The 20,327-nt window shown below is 41.5% G+C and overlaps 1 protein-coding gene across 4 annotated transcripts; it reads right to left on the reverse strand.

The window, feature by feature from the left end:
- Positions 1-11,402: 11,402 nt before the first annotated feature.
- LOC139564050 (N-acetylglucosamine-1-phosphodiester alpha-N-acetylglucosaminidase-like) lies at positions 11,403-20,277 on the reverse strand. 4 transcript variants are annotated; one of them, XM_071383260.1, is made up of 7 exons: positions 20,147-20,277; positions 14,640-14,737; positions 13,905-14,033; positions 13,525-13,712; positions 13,335-13,382; positions 12,766-12,848; positions 11,403-12,029 (listed from the first exon to the last, which is right to left on the reverse strand). In XM_071383260.1, the coding sequence occupies exons 3-7, from the start codon at positions 14,030-14,032 to the stop codon at positions 11,847-11,849; spliced, it is 630 nt and encodes a 209-aa protein (XP_071239361.1). In that variant the 5' UTR covers position 14,033; positions 14,640-14,737; positions 20,147-20,277; the 3' UTR covers positions 11,403-11,846. The 4 variants fall into 4 exon arrangements, with proteins under 4 accessions (XP_071239361.1, XP_071239364.1, XP_071239362.1 ...); XM_071383263.1 differs by lacking the exon at positions 12,766-12,848 and adding an exon at positions 13,139-13,187; XM_071383261.1 differs by lacking the exon at positions 14,640-14,737 and having other exon boundaries at positions 11,704-12,029; positions 20,147-20,254.
- Positions 20,278-20,327: the final 50 nt, after the last annotated feature.

Raw genomic sequence — 20,327 nt, forward strand, 5'->3', positions numbered from 1 at the left:
ACGGTTGGATGACTGGGAGTTTCTGTAACAATATGATAAATGGCATTAGCCTACTTTACTCGAATATTCCCAGAGTAATTAACCATCCAGTTGTGGTTGAGAAAAACGTGCATGCATAGTGGTGGGCTTTGTGATGTGATGGGACGAACATGCCTTGCAAAGTTTAGAATCAATGATGTGTTTAAACCCTGGATGACTAACAGGGGGCGCTGCATTGAACCCTGCGCGCAGCCATCTTGGCACTCAATTCTAAAACATATTTTGGAAGCTATAAAAATGCATTTATTCATATCTACATTCGTTTTCTATTTTAGACACCTTAATGCATACTTTTAAATTATATTGTGAGCAAAGACATTTTCCTTAAAGTATTTTTGTTGTTGAGAGTACTGTTACTGTCCCCACTATAACAAACAACAAATAGTTTAATACATGTAATTTTGTCAGTCCCCGAGTCCCTCAAAACATTTAATTTAAATACTGTAGAATTCCATTCATCCTATAGAGGACTGCTCCTAATCCGGAGTGCCAATATGGCCGAGCGGTGGCTTCCAAGCCTCTCAATAGCATTACCAATCCAGGCTTTTTATAAATCATTGTCTAGAACTGCCATGACTGACCAACCATAATTACGAAGCATCAAATCTCATGAAGGCACATTGTTTACATCGGATTTAGCTATGACTAATCTTATTTTTGGTTGGTGCAACCTAGCATTTTATACCAACTTTATTTTTACACCCAACTGGTGCAATCTTCCCCTGGCCTGCTGGCCAAGTATTCCATTGGGGTGAAAATGGAACATAATTTCACAGTGGGCCTATAGACAGACATAGGAAGATAAGACATGTCTAAGTAAGCCATCCACAACTAATATGTAAGAAATACCAATAACAGATAGTTTGAGGCGGCTAGAAAAAATAACTACATGGCAAGTATGTAGATTGAAAGGGTTTCTAAATATATCCTAACCCACAAAACAAAGATCCATGTTGAAATGAGGAAGTCTCTTGTCAGAGGGCTGAGAGGTGGGTAGGATGAGGCCATCATTAAAATGTAGAGGCCATAAACTGAGTATGTGTTGTCTTATGCCACAGCCACCCTGCCCTCTCCCATTAGGGCAGCCTGGTTTCTCTACACTGGACCATAGGGCACAGTCGTGTTTGTGTAAGCACCGAGTAGCGGGACAAACTCTTCCTGGAAGGCAAACCCCTCCCCCCCCATCTTTCAGCGGTGAGGTTGTCAAAGTGTGAATCAGTCATACGTGTCCATGTAAAGAAAAATCTAACTAGCCGTTTCCGTAATTTTCCAGGCCCAAAAACAAAGGCCACACCTGTGCTGTTTTAGTTGGCTACTATTGCAACACTGAAGATGTGGCTTTCAGCTCAACTCTGTTTCCTTTTTTCCACAACAGTGTTACATCACTCAAAATCAACCTGAGTGTGTTCTTGACCTACATAACTTGAGTTCCAATTTAACTTGAATAAACAAATTAAAACATACCATGGTGTTTCTATTAAGAACCTTAAAATGTTTACATTATGGAAGTCAAACATTTTTGTTATTCAGAAAAAGGAAATAAATAAGGATTAAGATGAGTGAATCTTTAAAAATAAATGTTTTAAATTAACATCAGGTGTGTAGGTAATGTTAATCTGCCGAACATCAAGTAGACTTTCTCCGATACCTCATGTCAATTAATCAAGTGCTTTTAATAAAAAATGTTAATTGTGTAATTTAATGGGCCATTGTCATTGTATAAAAAGATAATAGATGTTCCCTTTCACTTGAAGACACCACATCCTTACATAATGTTACTGTTTGTTTCAAAGTGGGCAATACCTACTAGGTGACACAGTTCATTGAAGACTTGTCATTTCAACGGTTTAATAAATCAATAACGTAAATTTTTTACAGAACAGACTAATTTGTATTTTCTCTGATATTTAACATGGTGAATTTAAACCATGCATGTGACAGAAAAGAACATTACAGAATCTTCTCAGAGTAGTCCATTTAAAGTACATTCAAGGGGACAGCGATTCCTTGAGGGAGAGTTCGTAAATAAATTTTAAAAATCAAAAATCAACAAAAGGAAACCTATGTCAAAGGTCATGTGAAAGAGTTTTGGTGTGTTGGGAATTTGGGGAAAAAACAGCTGTGTATTCAAGCTGTGGGGTAAAGAGACAAGGCTGTGAAAACAGGAGCATGCGTGCATTCACTGCAAAGTTAAGGGAGGTCTCATTTAAGTGTGGTAGGCTACAGGCTATTTCATTCAGCCACATTCTGTGGTTGGATTGACACTTTCTGTCCATTGATAGGCAGAGGGAGATATTTCCAGCCCTCAACAACTATTATGTCAAGTCCAATCACATCACTAGGAAAGATTAATATGGAACTATGGGTAAAAAAAATATTTAAAAAATAGGTTCAAACATTGTTTTGTTTTTACAGTCCCTTTTGAATGGACAAAAATATACAACATAAGACAGACGCACATAACCTGCAGTATGTTTGACATCCATAATACCTGTGATGGGATCGATGATTAGGTGAAACATGGAATTTGGGTCTGGTTCTGTTTGATTAACATTGACCCAGGGTGTGACAGTTAACAGGCAAACAAGTGAAGTTTAACCAACACAAGACAGACAAGTGGGAGGGCAACCTTTCCTGCCAGTCTACCTTAAAAGACAAAACATAGACGCTCAAGCTAAGGCACACAGAAATTCAATATTTACATTGAATGCTTAAATGATTGTTTTGAAGAACAGTCACGAACACTAGGTAATGTGGAAAAGGTATGTCATGAATGGAGATAAGCGGGAGTAAGAACATGATAGGACAACTTAGACAGAGGAAAAGAGGTGGACAGGGAACAAGCAGAATAAGGAGCAAAGAGATGCAGGGAGGGAGAGTGACATCACTCTTAAGAATTGCATCAGCTGAACAGGACAGAGAAGGCAGGGCAGACATGTGCGAGTCAGCAAGTGATTGGGTGGGACATCCAGTCAGTCACTCCCATGGAAAATAACCTTGACTGTTGAGCACCAACATGTAATGGACGCACGAGATGCTAAAAATAAATCAAATGAGTTAATTACGGTTGTGGAGGCAGACTACGGACATTGCTACTTTGTCCACCAAAATAAACCACTGGTGAATGAGGTGTATGAATTAAGTACTAAATAGTACCAACCTATCCCAGACAAGACATTGATACTGAAAAAAAAATGGCTTTATTGGTGAAAAACAATCTTCACAAACTCAGCAGTGACATGCCAACCACCTTAAACTGCAGTTTGTTGTTCTCAATTCTTGCATTTGCATATTAACGGCAATACGTTTCAAGTAGACAAGATATGCGAGTTGTCATTCACGGCGATGACCGTAAAGGAGGCACAAGCATGAGAAACATTTACACCCGTTTTAGTTCATTGACTTTAGTTTGTGATTAACACTATACATGACTCAAGTGCATCAAATACATTCCTTGACAAATATTAACATATTATCAAACGTATAAATATTAAAGTAGCAATTCCTGACCCTTATGGGATGGGAACTAAACATAATTATTTCCTTGCCTGAGTAAAACAAAGAGATAATATACATTTGTTCAAAATTAGACTAAATCAACCCCCAATCATTTGGCATTATGCTAGGTGCACTTCCTTTTTATGTAAAGGAGCTCCCTTTTTCATCACAGTCATTCTTCCTCTGGCTGGCTGAAATCCAGAGGGCCCTCAAAAGTCAGTGGCCACTACAACGCACAGCTAGTTTACACAATGCGGCTTTCAAAATAAATACAAACTGAACAAAACAGATTTACAGATCCTCACTACCAAAGACTTACCCATTGTACCTTCAGATAAAAACAGATATTGTTCATTATCAAATATGAAAATATGAATCCAATTAAAATACAAAACAATGTGGTTTTCACATTTATAGACTGCACGGGGATCAGGGTCATCTCGACAGTATGGCTAGCCTCAGCGAGTTGCTAGAACAGGATAATTTACCACTGTGACACCCAACTTAAGGGACCACGCACACCGCACCGAATGTTGATCTGCCTTTCTTTCGGTACGTTTTAGGGACCACCCACTGGTGGACCTCTGACGAAATTTAGCATGATTCTACATGTAGAATCGGTTTGCAAATTATGTCCGGCACTCTGTTCAGAGGTGGTAAGTACTCTTGGCTCGTGGATTCGAACTTTCGGTTACTGGCCCAATGCTCCAACCGTTAGGCTACCTACCGCCTATATGTTCCAGGGTAGTAAGGCCGGGTACCTCTTGTTGGCCATCTAGCTCAGAAGCAGCATAAAACGTCTACAATTTACCAAACAAAACCAGTCTCCCAACTCTCCAACAGGCAAATGTATTGAAACAAACATCTACTCAAGCAATCACCTTGATTTGCATTTTGCCTTGCCTGAAGTTCACTGGTGAGAGTGCAAATGAAATTCCTCCATTCCCTTCATCAGTTCAAGGAAGTGCGAGTTAAGATTGTATAGTTACCTAACACAACAGCATCACACAGTGAGTCATTATCACTGTATAAAGTCCTTTCACTGTTTTTGAGCACAAGTCATTAGCCATCTCAGTGGGACAACCCAACTCCCTAACAGCCTCCAAATAGACCACAATCTGGTAACCTGCATGTTAAATACACATGTAAGAACACCATCAAACACATTTCCCATCAAGTGTTCTCCCACAACCTTGTAATATAACCACCCCTGGAATGTCTCAGTGAATCCTAACCTTAGTGTGTGATTATATACAGTGGGGAGAACAAGTATTTGATACACTGCCGATTTTGCAGGTTTTCCTACTTACAAAGCATGTAGAGGTCTGTAATTTTTATCATAGGTACACTTCAACTGTGAGAGACGGAATCTAAAACAAAAATCCAGAAAATCACATTGTATGATTTTTAAGTAATTAATTTGCATTTTATTGCATGACATAAGTATTTGATACATCAGAAAAGCAGAACTGAATATTTGGTACAGAAACCTTAGTTTGCAATTACAGAGATCATACGTTTCCTGTAGTTCTTGACCAGGTTTGCACACACTGCAGCAGGGATTTTGGCCCACTCCTCCATACAGACCTTCTCCAGATCCTTCAGGTTTCGGGGCTGTCGCTGGGCAATACGGACTTTCGGCTCCCTCCAAAGATTTTCTATTGGGTTCAGGTCTGGAGACTGGCTAGGCCACTCCAGGACCTTGAGATGCTTCTTACGGAGCCACTCCTTAGTTGCCCTGGCTGTGTGTTTCGGGTCGTTGTCATGCTGGAAGACCCAGCCACGACCCATCTTCAATGCTCTTACTGAGGGAAGGAGGTTGTTGGTCAAGATCTCGCGATACATGGCCCCATCCATCCTCCCCTCAATACGGTGCAGTCGTCCTGTCCCCTTTGCAGAAAAGCATCCCCAAAGAATGATGTTTCCACCTCCATGCTTCACGGTTGGGATGGTGTTCTTGGGGTTGTACTCATCCTTCTATTCCTCCAAACACGGCGAGTGGAGTTTAGAGCAAAAAGCTCTATTTTTGTCTCATCAGACCACATGACCTTCTCCCATTCCTCCTCTGGATCATCCAGATGGTCATGAACAGGATTGAACAGGATTGCAAACATCAGGGTGGCCGACAATAAAAGGACCAGAATCCTCTTCTCTGTTTATGTCCCCTTAAAATACCTATTCTTATAGGGACACATACATCCTAATTTGTAAACAAATGGTCTACTGTTGATATTAGACACAATCAAATATGTTGGCATATTGTTTCTTTTTTGTCACAAAATCTAGAGTGGAAGACAATAAAAGTAATTTAGTATAAAAAAGTACAAAGGGTGAAAGATAAGTTATTTTCTTCCTCCTTTTACTTTATGCCTTTCTTTTCAGGCTGTTTTCTCTTTCTTTACATTCACTCTGGATAACGAGCTGGTGAGTGATGAGCCGGAGGGAAAATACAAATAGCCCTCTTTCAAATAGGGGATAGAGTGTGAAACATCGAAGGCCTCGTCAGCTCTCCCTCCCTCTTTTGGATCCCTCTCTCTGCACTGCACTTCCTCCCTCCAGCTCTGACCTCTTTATGCTCTTCTCTATCCCTGGCACCATCTCTTCCTCTCCTTTATTGATTGCAACCCATTCTCTATCTAAACCTTTCTCCCCTCCTCTTTACAGTATGTTAGAGAGAGCTTCTCCAGACAGTCCTAACAGGGTAGGCTCACTCCCACCCGTCCCCCATCACCCTCCCTCAGTGCGGACACGACCACAGTTCATCCTGGGAGTCAGTCCTCCATCTTGAATACTCTTCTGTTGGGCTGCGACCCTTTCCCTCGGACCCCTGAACCGCACGCACCACCATTGATCTCTGTCAGAGAAACGTAGGAGTTGTCCACGCGGCCGGGGTGGTGAGCCGCTGGCCCCCGACATCTTGATCAGGTGACCCACCAGGCTGGCCAACAGCAGAGAGGTCAACAGGCCAGTGACGATGAGCAAGCGCTGCCTGAGGAGAGATGAGGGATGAGAAGAGAGAACAGGGGAGATGGGAAATGAAAAATGGCGGGCGCTAAGCATTGGAAGTAGTGCATTTGCGGCGTGGAGAGCGCTTGGAAAATGTACATACCCAATCCAAATCCAACCCACTTTTATTATCATAAGAGGATTCATTGATATGTTCCCCAAATAGGAACATTTGTAGGACAATGAGGGAAAATGGGAGGAGGAATTGAAGAGCAATAAGGGAGAGAAAGATGAGCAATGAATAAACAAACTTGAACCTCCCACTCCAATTGTGGAGAAAAACTCTCCATAGAGCACTTGGCAGAAACCATAGCAACTCAAAACAATCCCTCACTAGCGTATGAAAGGTAAGGGGTTAATAAATGCGTATGGGCCCCTGCACTGTTTGTCCATTCAAATATTAGAACATCAAACATAGCAGTGGACACACTGTTAGTCACACAATCGAGGCATAACATTACATATGATTAAATAACTATGAATTTCTGTCAGAGCCAAGCTGTGAAAAATAGCAAGGTTGTGTTTTGCACAATGTTCTTCTGCATTCATTTACAATAGGAGAGCGACGGAGGGATTCAAAGGAGGGAGCGTGGCTGTGCATACGAGGAGGGCGGTTAGATTGATTTGTAGGTGGTTAACAGCAGGGAGGGGGTTCAGCTGATATGACCTTTGGAACTTACTCAGAGAGAAAAGGCTTGTATTTGTGTGTCTCCTCTCTCCATTTTGCAAACATCTGATTGGCAAGACAATGGCCAGCTGTGGAAACAGTGTAAACAGCAATTACAGAAACCACTCTCCATGTCTAAAGTCTCATCCTAACACACCACTATGATGCTCACAGTACCATACCAACTATAGATGGTCACTTCAGCTTCCTTGTTTGAATGCACTAGCTGTGACTCTCAGCTTAAATGGAGGACAGAGAAAATGACAAAAATGCAAATAGGATGTAAAAAAAAAAAAACAGCCATCAAAGTACAAATGCGACCATTTGTTATTCCTCAACATGGCCTCAAGCAAATATAAGCCACTTAACTTTTTACACAGTGTTGTGTTACAGCCTGAATTTTAAACAGATTACAATTAGATGGTCAATGGCCTACACACACAATTTCAAAGTGAAATTATGCTTCTTGAAATTGTTACAAATTAAAAATGAAAAGCTGAAATGTCTTGAGTCACTAAGTATTTGACCCCTTTGTTATGGGAAGCCTAAATAAGTTCAGTAGTAAACATTTGCTTAACAAGTCACATAAGTTGCATGGACTCACTCTGTGCAATAAGTGTTTAACATGAATTTTGAATGACTACCTCAACCCATACAGATAATTGGTCCCTCAGTTGAGCAGTGAATTTCAAACAGATTCACCCACAAAGACCGGAGAGGTTTTCCAATGCCTCGCAAAGGGCACGTATTGGTAGGTACATATTGAATATCCCGTTGAGCATGGTGAAGTTATTAATTATACTTTGGATTGCGTATCAATACACCCAGTCTACAAATATACAGGTGCCTTCCTAAGTTACCGGAGAGGAAGGAAACCGCTAAGGAATTTCACCATGAGACCAATGGTGACTTTAAAACAGTTAAAGATGAATGGCTGTGATAGGAGAAAACTGAGGATGGATCAACAACATTGTAGTTACTCCACAATACTAACCTAAACGACAGAGTGAAAAGGAAGCCTGTACAGAATAAAAAATATTCCAAAACATGCATCCTGTTTGCAACATGGCACTAAAGTAATCCTGCAGAAAATGTGGAAAAGCAATTAACTTTTGTATTGAATATAGTTATGTTTGGGGCAAATCCAATACAACACATTTAGCACCAATCCATTTAAGCATACTTGTGGATGCATGAATTTATTGGTATGCTTGTAATAGTTAAGGACTGGGGGACTTTTTCAGGATAAAAAGCACAGGCAAAACCCTGCTTTCCACCAGACAATTTTCTTTCTCAAATATACAATGTCGGTCAAAAGTTTTAGAATTCCTACTCATTCAAGGGTTTTTCTTTATCTTTTTACTATTTTCTACATTGTAGAATAGTGAAGACATCGAAAGTATGAAGTAACACATACGGAATCATGTAGTAACCAAAAATAAGTGTTAATTCAAAATATATTTTATATTTGAGATTCTTCAAAATAGCCACCCTTTGCCTTGACTGCCAAGAGCGCGCAAAGCTTTCTCTCAACCAGCTTCATGAGGTAGTCACCTGGAATGCATTTCAATTAACAGGTGTGCATGTATAAATTTCATTTGTGGAATTTCTTTCCTTCTTAATGCATTTGAGGCAATCAGTTGTGTTGTGACAAGGGGGGTATACAGAAGATAGCCCTATTTGGTAAAATACCAAGTCCATATTATGGCAAGAACAGCTCAAATAAGCCAAGAGAAACGACAGTCCCATCATTACTTTAAGACATGAAGGTCAGTCAATATGGAAAATTTCAAGTGCAGTCGCAAAAACCGTCAAGCGCTATGAGGACTGCCACAGGAATGGAAGACCCAGAGTTACCTCTGCGCAGAGGATACATTCATTAGAGTTACCAGCCTCAGAAATTGAAGTCCGAATAAATACTTCAGAGTTCAAGTAACAGACATCTCAACATCAAGTGTTCAAAGGAGACTGTGAATCAGGGCTTCATGGTCAAATTTCTGCAAAGAAACCATTACTAAAAGGACACCAATAAGAAGAGAGACTTGCTTGGGCCATTAAACACGAGCAATGGACATTAGACTGGTGAAAATCTGTCCTTTGGTCTGGAGTCCAAATTGGAGATTTTTGGTTCCAACCGCCGTGTCTTTGTGAAATGCGGTGTGGGTGAACGGACGATCTCTGCATGTGTATTTTACCACCGTAAAGCATGGGAGGTGGTGTTATGGTGCTTTGCTGGTGACACTGATTTATTTAGAATTCAAGACACACTTAACCAGCATGGCTACCACAGCGATACTCCATCCCATCTGGTTTGGGCTTAATGGGATTATCATTTGTTTTTCAACAGGACAATGACACAACACACCTCCAGGCGGTGTAAGGGCTATTTTACCAAGAAGGAGAGTGATGGAGTGCTGCATCAGATGATCTAGCCTCCACAATCCCCCAACCAAGTTGAGATTGTTGGGATGAGTTGGACCGCAGAGTGAAGGAAAAGCAGCCAACAAGTGCTCAGCATACGTGGGAACTCCTTCAAGACTATTGGAAAAGCATTCCAGGTGAAGCTGGTTGAGAGAATGCCAAGAGTGTGCAAGCTGTCAAGGCAAAGGGTGGCTATTTGAGGCATCTGAAATATATTTTGATTTGTGTGGCACTTTTGGTTACTACATGACTCCGTATGTGTTTTTTCATAGTTTGTCTTCACTATTATTCTACAATGTAGAAAATAGTAAAAATAAGGAAAACCCTTGAATGAGTAGGCGTTCTAAAACTTTTGACCGGTAGAGTGAGATATACATATTTTTTCAATTTAACTAGGCAAGTCAGTTAAGAACAAAATTCTTATTTACAATGAAGGCCTACCCCGGCCAAACCAGTGGGCCAATTACGCGCCACCCTACGGGACTCCCAATCACGGCCGGATGTGATACACCCTTGATTCGAGCCAGGGACTGTAGTGACACCTCTTGCACTGAGACGCAGTGTCTTAGACCGCAGCGCCACTCGGAAGATGAATTCTCCTTTCAACAGGACAATAACCTAAAACACAATGCCAATTCTACACAGGAGTTGCTTATGAAGAAGACTGTGAATGGTCCTGACTTACAGTTGACTTAAATCTAAGGCAAGACCTGAAAATTGTCATCTAGCAATGATCAACAACCAATTTGACAGAGCTTGAAGGCTTTTGAAATTAAAATGGCAAATGTTGTACAATCCAGGTGTGGAAAGTTTAGAGACTAAGATGCTTCTACAAAGTATTGACTCACAGGCGTGAATACTTATGTAAATTAAATATTTCTGTATTTAACAAAAACATTTTTGCAAAAATGTCTAAAAACAAGTTTTCACTTTGCCATTATGGGGGATTGTGTGTAGATGGGTGACCCAAAAAATATATTCAATCCTGTTTGAAGTCAGGCTATAACAACAAAATATGGAATAAGTTAAGGGCTATGAATACTTTCTGAAGGCACTGTACATTTACATACTAGTGTAAACAAGGAACATTGCAAACAAGCTATTAAGAAATTAAACTTGACATATACATATGTAGAGGACTGGGGATTTTTTAGGGTTACTCTAGTTCATGACATACATCCCAACATGACCAGACTAAGCCCCCCACCTCTCTTTTACAGGGGTCTAAATATTTTAAACTCCTGCACGTGTGCTGTGAGTGGCAGCCAGGCAGTCAGTAGATGGTGAGGGCCAGTCAGCTCATCATCCTGATAAGGAGCACTGTGCTGGGCTACATTGAGACTGAAAGGGGAGATCAACCTTAGAGGACATGGGATGAAGGACTGCGGGAGGGGGTGAGTTATAACACACGAGAAAGTGAGAGGGAATGAGTCAGTGTAGTGTTGCGTTGACATGTTCCAACCCCCACACATAAAAACACCACCAACATAGAACTAGAGTAAATAGCAGAGATAGTGTGATCCACTATCCACTAGATAAGACATTATTATAAATGTGCATATATAAACCATAACTGGCACACAGATCAGTAGATATGGTAAGATAAATTGACATTCCACATGAAAAATGGTTACCGACTCCTCGTGTAACCTATTACCGGCAACTTCAGGAGAGTAATGGTAGAATCTGAAAAAGCCATCAGGAGAGGGATGGTTGGGTCAGGTTAAGGTTAAGGTTTTTTCTTCTGGTTATCTACATCTCTAGCTCCCGCCAGAGTCATTTGTCTTTTATTTAATCAAACAGTGAGTTTAAAGTGTCAGACAAGCTCAAAGCATACAGTTGATTTTATCACAATACATAGGATGTGTCTATATGGAAAAATACACTTTTATAAATTTCGAACCAATCGATTGGTCAAAAGTACAGACAAAGTCGGTCGAACAATATTTTTGGTTGTTGTTGTGGACAGCCCTAGACTACATACAGCCAACTGAAACATATCCTGAATGTTTGTACCATGTAATGATGGGGAACCAATAAAACAGACACTCATATTTGGGAGAAAACCTATGCTAGCAGGCTTTGAATGAAGTGGTCCACATACTGTACAAGACACTTTACAGGACGACAACTATGAAACTATTAGTACTCAGAGATTGAGGTGCAGACATCATGAAGAGGCTTGTAAACCTCTATGCAGTATGTTGTGATCCATTTAGTTACTGCAACTACTAGTGCTCAAAGCAGGCGCGGGTGTTACGGGTGGTCCCATGTATGCGGTGGTTCTTCTCTCCCTGGAACAGGGCGTTGCAGCTTCCTGTGACCGGGTCACATGGGCACATGTCCTTGCACTGGCACTCCTGCCCACAGTCCAGCCCGTACAAACCCAGGGGATACTCTGAGGGGAACACAAGAAGGGATGTAAGAGACGCCAAGGAAACAGGATGAGATGTCACTGGAAAATACAATAAAGCTTTAAAGTTAAGAAACTTCCTTCCTGAAAACCACTGCTCTAGCGTGCAACATCAGGGGTTAGTACCAATATTTTGGTTTCCTAGACCTTAGGGATTTGAAGATACTGTTCACAATATGTAATTGTCACATATATAAACAAGTTCATAATACATGGGAACTACAGCATTGATGTACATGAAGAGTGAAAAGGCTCTGACAGACAATAAGACTACAACAATAGCTTCATTTAATCTCCAAAGCAAAAGGTATTCAGTCCAGGATTTGGGCATCAGAGGACCAAGGAAGTGATGTAACGTAGGCTTAGCATATTAGGGCTAATGCGTTCCAGCTGTTCATTCAGAGATTTGGAGAGAGACTATTGGCAGAAGTCGTACAGAGAGGGAATGTTCTAGTCGGACCACTGGGAAAGCTTTGGTTGATCACCGTTATCCTTGTGAGACTGGGAATAAGGCATAACATTGGAAGTGCTCCAAGGTGCTATTATTGAAACAGGTGAGGGAATGTCGGGGAATGGGAAAGAGAAATTAGAGATTGAGAGGGGATTACGAATTTGCTTTGGAGGATCATAAAAGGTTGTTAGGTGTACACCAATCAAGCAGGGTTACACACTTATCCTGCCACACTACTATAGCAGTACACACACCCATGTATAAACACACCTTGTTCACAGGATTCGCCATGGAAACCAATGGGGCAGCTGCAGCCACCGTGAACAGTGTCACACGAGCCCCCGTTAGTGCAGCTGTCACCATAGAAACCCAAATCACACACTTAGAGATACAATAAGTTAAGACACAAGTAAGCTGTTATCGGTGGACGGTCAGATACTGTAGATTTTGGAGGGAGTATTACAGGATATGAGGACATGACCTCACTGTATACAGTATTAGGTAGGATACAGGTTTGGTCAGGAAAGTAAGGAGTGATTTATAGGACCATGGGGTTGGGAGAGGGTGCAGTGAGTGAAAGAAAATGTGAGGGCTAGGAGGTGTTAAAGTACTGCCCTGGAATGTGGAAGTTATAACTACCAACCGTAATTGCCAAAGCTCGACAGAGCACATTCTTCACAAATCATAGGGTCCTGGGGACAAGCAAAATGTTTCACACCAGGAGAAATTACAGACTTGTTGTGTAAACAAACCAAGCCAGAGAGAGAGAGAGAGAGAGAGAGAGAGAGAGAGAGAGAGAGAGAGAGAGAGAGAGAGAGAGAGAGAGATAGGCTGATTACCTTGGCTGCAGTTCTCCCCTCTCCATCCAGCATCACACGCACAGCCATCTGCACCAGGAGAGAGATGAGATAAGAAAGAGGAGAAAGAATAGATAAAGAAAGAGGCAAGAGGCATTTCATTGTGACCTCAGAGCTTGTTCAGAACTCAAGAGAGAACAACTGTACCCACTCCTCACCAGTCATCACTCACCCTGTGTACAGACACCGTGGGCACCGCAGGCGGGCGGTTGGCACACCAGGGTGTCACAGCCAGTCCCACTCCAGCCATTGGCAGTGCCCATCCCGTGCCCGCTGCAGTCCTCAGGCTGACACTGGGGCTGGTGGACACACAGGATGGTGGAGACCCGCCGAGGGCAGCACCACATGGGGTCTGATACACTGAAGGCGGAAATAGACGAGATGGGGAGCGTGGAGACAAAGAAAGCAGGTGAGAGAATGAATATCATGAATAGAAATTGCAGTGTGTCAAACAGCAACATTTGACTAAAATAAAAGCCACAAAAAGCAGCTACATAAGCCTTGTAATGTTATTGCAATGAACATGTGACCTAAGCTTTCTGTTTGGCTTACCAGTGGTCCGAGGGGTAGCTGGCCAATGAGCCGTTTGCCATGTAAGTGGAGGAACCATCCCCATCCAGGTTGATGGCATTGATGACCCCCTGACCTTTCAGAAAATCTGCCACCTCCCAAAGAGTCATGCTAGAGAGAGGAGAAAACAGTTGGTACAACAACACTAGTAGTACAGTACCATAAGGCCATATAGGAGAAAGGTGCATGCATTTAATGCAAAACAAATCCATAAAGATTTCTGAAGCAATGTTGATTGTGTGAAAAATAAGGTAAATTCATTGGAGAAGGTCAGTGGTTGGTCTGATATGCACCGAGAGACTGTGCTGACTAGATACGATTTATTGACTTTATATGGCCTGATATTGAGTGGAGAGGCCATGGACATGAACAGACATGTCCCCTTGTGGTCTTTTCAAAGCCATTTCTTTAACAAACTCATGAATCTCTAGGTCAATGAGGTCATTTGTTCATTGCACCGGTGCAGAGAAAGCCAGATCAATAGAATTGATCAGAGCCTTATTACTTAGCCCCATCTCCTTTCATATGCCTAAATGGCCCCACTTCTGCCTATCAAACCTGCATTGTCTAACCTGCATTGTTTCACTTTGACCACCCATTTTCTCTCCCTCCCACTGTATTCCCTTTGTCTCCCACAATACTGTTTCCACTTCTTCTCCCTCAACCAGTTACACCGGTATTATTTTCCACCCTTTTTATCTCTTTTCCATTTTTTACCCGCTGCGGCCCGTCTATGTGGAACAGGATCAGTTTCCCCTCATCGTGACCAACCGCTGTCCTGGCCGACACCACATCCACAAAATGGCGGAATGTCCCTGCGGAATCAAATGCATGAAAATGTAATTGAAGCATTCTGGCTGAATTTGATAGAATACATAATTTTTTTTACATTTTAGTCATTTAGCAGACGCTCTTATCCAGAGCGACTTACAAATTGGAAAGTTCATACATATTCATCCTGGTCCCCCCGTGGGGAATGAACCCACAACCCTGGCGTTGCAAGCGCCATGCTCTACCAACTGAGCCACACGGGACCGAACATCATTGTTGTTTTTACTTAACCAGAACGGGCAAACAGTGTTTCACCATACGCATTTGTGAATTGTGCCAAATGTAATTTCTCTCCATATTTCTAAATGTATTTTTTGTGTATTATGACAACTCCGTTTTAAATGGCCATGTTATATGAGTGATGTGAAGCCAAAAACAGATTTCTACATCAAGTCTATCGCTAAGTGTTGACGTAAGGCCAGTCCTGCTTTTTATTTCCTAATCTAATGGTTGAGCAAGCCGATGCTAGATCTGCACTTAATGGGAGACTTTACCTAAAGTAATATTAAAAGGTGTCAATACTAACTAACTACATATCTCTAGCATTTTAAGTAAGTATGGCTAAATTGAAGACATCCTCAGTATCCTGCAGTAGCGACCTGTCTCTTGTCACACTCAGCATCTATGCTCTGGTTAATGTAGACCTGGCTGTCTCAGAGGAGCCACACCACCTCACTGACCAACTGCACAAAGGGGTTGGCCTCATCCAGCACGTCCTCCTCAGAGAGAACTTGAGAGAAAGAAGTAGAGAAACAGGGATGTAAAGAGGGAAAATCAGGGACAAAAATGAGGAAAAAGTAAATAACATCAATCAGTGCTATCTCAAGAAAGGAATAACCAACTGTGGGACAATGTGCTCATGAGAGCACATACAGTGGGGAGAACAAGTATTTGATACACTGCCGATTTTGCAGGTTTTCCTACTTACAAAGCATGTAGAGGTCTGTAATTTTTATCATAGGTACACTTCAACTGTGAGAGACGGAATCTAAAACAAAAATCCAGAAAATCACATTGTATGATTTTTAAGTAATTAATTAGCATTTTATTGCATGACATAAGTATTTGATACATCAGAAAAGCATAACTTAATATTTAGTACAGAAACCTTTGTTTGCAATTACAGAGATCATACGTTTCCTGTAGTTCTTGACCAGGTTTGCACACACTGCAGCAGGGATTTTGGCCCACTCCTCCATACAGACCTTCTCCAGATCCTTCAGGTTTCGGGGCTGTCGCTGGGCAATACGGACTTTCAGCTCCCTCCAAAGATTTTCTATTGGGTTCAGGTCTGGAGACTGGCTAGGCCACTCCAAGACCTTGAGATGCTTCTTACGGAGCCACTCCTTAGTTGCCCTGGCTGTGTGTTGCGGGTCGTTGTCATGCTGGAAGACCCAGCCACGACCCATCTTCAATGCTCTTACTGAGGGAAGGAGGTTGTTGGCCAAGATCTCGCGATACATGGCCCCATCCATCCTCCCCTCAATACGGTGCAGTCGTCCTGTCCCCTTTGCAGAAAAGCATCCCCAAAGAATGATGTTTCCACCTCCATGCTTCACGATTGGGATGGTGTTCTTGGGGCTGTACTCATCCTTCTTCTTCCTCCAAACACGGCGAGTGGAGTTTAGACCAAAAAGCTCTATTTTTGTCTCATCAGACCACATGACCTTCTCCCATTCCTCCTCTGGATCATCCAGATGGTCATTGGCAAACTTCAGACGGGCCTGGACATGCGCTGGCTTGAGCAGGGGGACCTTGCGTGCGCTGCAGTATTTTAATCCATGACGGCGTAATGTGTTACTAATGGTTTTCTTTGAGACTGTGGTCCCAGCTCTCTTCAGGTCATTGACCAGGTCCTGCCGTGTAGTTCTGGGCTGATCCCTCACCTTCCTCATGATCATTGATGCCCCACGAGGTGAGATCTTGCATGGAGCCCCAGACCGAGGGTGATTGACCGTCATCTTGAACTTCTTCCATTTTCTAATAATTGCGCCAACAGTTGTTGCCTTCTCACCAAGCTGCTTGCCTATTGTCCTGTAGCCCATCCCAGCCTTGTGCAGGTCTACAATTTTATCCCTGATGTCCTTACACAGCTTTCTGGTCTTGGCCATTGTGGAGAGGTTGGAGTCTGTTTGATTGAGTGTGTGGACATGTGTCTTTTATACAGGTAATGAGTTCAAACAGGTGCAGTTAATACAGGTAAAGAGTGGAGAACAGGAGGGCTTCTTAAAGTAAAACTAACAGGTCTGTGAGAGCCGGAATTCTTACTGGTTGGTAGGTGATCAAATACTTATGTCATGCAATAAAATGCTAATTAATTACTTAAAAATCATACAATGTGATTTTCTGGATTTTTGTTTTAGATTCCGCCTCTCACAGTTGAAGTGTACCTATGATGAAAATTACAGACCTCTACATGCTTTGTAAGTAGGAAAACCTGCAAAATCGGCAGTGTATCAAATACTTGTTCTCCCCACTGTATATTGTTGGTCATGTGAAGAAAAAAATAAGAAAAAGCCTTGGGCCACTTCAGACCATCCTTGGTACATCAACGCTTATGTCACCCCATTGAATTTTAAATGGTTAAGATAAGGGTTAATAAAGACACACTATGCAGAAATAACACCTTATTTGATTTTAAGTAATAAAGATTTCAGTTTAAGTAATACAACAAGCAAGTATAGTATCATTATACCATTTAAACCGCTGTGAAATATATTTTCCATAACCAGAAATATTGTATTTTTAGCCGTTTGAAGCTTGGTGTACAAAACTGAAAGTAAAAGACGTAAAAATGTAACTTTAAAACAGAAAGCATATAAATAGACCACATCTCCTGCTTCGTAAACTTGCTTTTCAATGAGAAAAGGTCTTCTATGCCATTAGACAACATATGACAGCTTATGCTACTTGATAAGATGAGAGAAATGCTGGAGAGGTTGTAGTAACAAAGTAAAGACAGGGTCTGTAAAACCAGACAAACTTGAGTTGAGAATTGATTACTAGGATTTGATTGACATAATTTGAGATACAAGCACAGCACTATCCAACACTGCTCTCTAGTGTTGATGAAATGCAACTCCCGGAACCCTCAAGACGAGTTGTGCTTAAATGCTGAGAAGAAACATCTCTGCCTCAATGAAATTACATGTGTACTTTAGATTTGTAATTTAGATAATATAAATTTTGTAAAGAATAGGGGATGAGTTATTTCATGCATAAAAAAATGTTAATATTTCACATTAGCAATGATAAGTACAATGTACAGTTGAAGTCGGAAGTTTACATACACCTTAGCCAAATACATTTAAACTCAGTTTCAAGATTCCTGACATTTAATCCAAGTAAAAATCCCCTGTCTTAGGTCAGTTAGGATCACCACCTTATTTTAAGAATGTGAAATGTCAGAATAATAGTAGGGAGAATTAATTATTTCAGCTTTTATTTCTTTCATCACATTCCCAGTGGGTCAGAAGTTTACATACACTCAATTAGTATTTGGTAGCATTGCCTTTAAATTGTTTAACTTGGGTCAAACGTTTTGGGTAGCCTTCCACAAGCTTCCCACAATAAGTTGGGTGAATTTTGGCCCATTCCTCCTGACAGAGCTGATGTAACCGAGTCAGGTTTGTAGGCCTCCTTGCTCGCACATGCTTTTTCAGTTCTCCCCACAAATTTTATATAGGATTGAGGTCAGGGCTTTGTGATGGCCACTCCAATACCTTGACCTTGTTGTCCTTAAGCCAAATTTGCCACAACTTTGGAAGTATGCTTGGGGTCATTGTTCATTTGGAAGATCCATTTGCACCCAAGCTTTAACTTCCTGACTGATGTCTTGAGATGTTGCTTCAATATATCCAGATAATTTTACTCCCTCATGATGCCATCTATTTTGTGAAGTGCACCAGTCCCTCCTGCAGCAAAGCACCCCCACACCATGATGCTGCCACCCCTGTGCTTCACGGTTGGGATGGTGTTCTTTGGCTTGCAAGCCTCCCCCTTCTTCCTCCAAACATAACGATGGTCATTATGGCCAAACAGTTCTATTTTTGTTTCATCAGACCAGAGGACATTTCTCCAAAAAGTACAATCTTTGTACCCATGTAAAGTTGCAAACCGTAGTCTGGCTTTTTCATGGCGGTGTTTTTACGGCTTCCTCCTTGCTGAGCGGTTATGTCGATATAGGACTCGTTTTACTGTGGATATAGATACTTTTGTACCCGTTTCCTCCAGCATCTTCACAAGGTCCTTCGCTGTTGTTCTGGGATTGATTTGCAATTTTTGCACCAAAGTAAGTTCACCTCTAGGAGACAGAACGCATCTCCTTCCTGAGCAGTATGACGGCTGCGTGGTCCCATGGTGTTTATACTTGACTACTATTGTTTGTAGAGATGATTTTGGTACCTTGTGGAGGTCTACAATTTTTTCTGAGGTCTTGGCTGAATTATTTAGATTTTCCCATGACGTCAAGCAAAGAGTTTGAAGTTAGGCCTTGAAATACATCCACAGGTAAAACTCCAATTGACTCAAATGATGTCAATTAGCCTATAAGAAGCTTCTAAAGCCATGACATCATTTTCTGGAATTTTCCAAGCTGTTTACAGTCAACTTAGTGTATGTAAACTTCTGACCCACTGGAATTGTGATAGTGAATAAGTGAAATAATCTGTCTGTAAAAAATTGTTGGAAAAATTACGTGTGTCATGCACAAAGTAGATGTCCTAGCAGACTTGCCAAAACTAGTGTGTTAACAAGAAATTTGTGGAGTGGTTGAAAAACGAGTTTTAATGACTCCAACCTAAGTGTTTGTAAACTTCCGACTTCAACTGTATATGTTTATTTCAGATAGCGTCACTGCAAGCTGAGGACCTAAGTGTACGAAAGACTTCTTCACTTGACTGAACATGTTTGCGTTAAATAGCCTATTCACACAGCCTAGTATAGTCACACAGGGACAACTCTGTTGTCAGAGACAATAATGACTTTGCTCTTTACTGCTGCCACTGCACTAGATAAACATAAATCAAGCAACTGCCTGGCTTTAACTGATCAAATTATTAGTGAGTTTATTAATTTCCAAAACCTGGCAGAACATAGTCAGGGAATACTAATTTACCCTGATGCATTTTACTCAATACATTTTCATACTGGTCACCATTGGAAATAGAACCTACAACTATGACATTGCAAGCTCCATACTACCAACTGAGCTACACGGGACTACCACGTCAGATGGGTGCTGTGTCCTCCTCACAGGCTGTCCTAACAAGATTCCTGTCTGCCTCCTTGAGACAGCAGCACAAACAATCTAGCTAGCGAGCAGGCTAGCGCTTGTTAACTTCTGAGTCTGATTGTAAAAGTTTTGCTACCGAGCTAGAAACGACGGCCCTTACCCAATATTGTTGCACTCTGACAGCCAAATACCATGCCATATCAGGACCAATGCAAAGTGACAATTAATTGAAACTGTGTAACTGCCTCACTCTACTTTTAAGCTCCCATAATCATCGCGAGGGAAGTCCCCTTATATATGACGTTGTCCAAGACAAGAGCACGTCAAGTTCTGTTTACTTT

Source organism: Salvelinus alpinus, chromosome 35 (assembly GCF_045679555.1).
Source record: "Salvelinus alpinus chromosome 35, SLU_Salpinus.1, whole genome shotgun sequence".
NCBI classification, from domain to species: Eukaryota; Metazoa; Chordata; class Actinopteri; order Salmoniformes; family Salmonidae; genus Salvelinus; species Salvelinus alpinus.

Bases quoted from the DNA above. Each gene is read 5' to 3' on its own strand.
- LOC139564050 (XM_071383260.1), bottom strand. From the start codon at position 14,032: ATGACTCTTTGGGAGGTGGCAGATTTTCTGAAAGGTCAGGGGGTCATC. The intron at 13,383-13,524 runs GTGAGTGATGAC...CTCCTGGTGCAG, and splicing joins CCACGGTGTCTGTACACAGG to ATGGCTGTGCGTGTGATGCT. The intron at 12,849-13,334 runs GTAATCAGCCTA...CTATGGTGACAG, and splicing joins AGGGGAGAACTGCAGCCAAG to CTGCACTAACGGGGGCTCGT.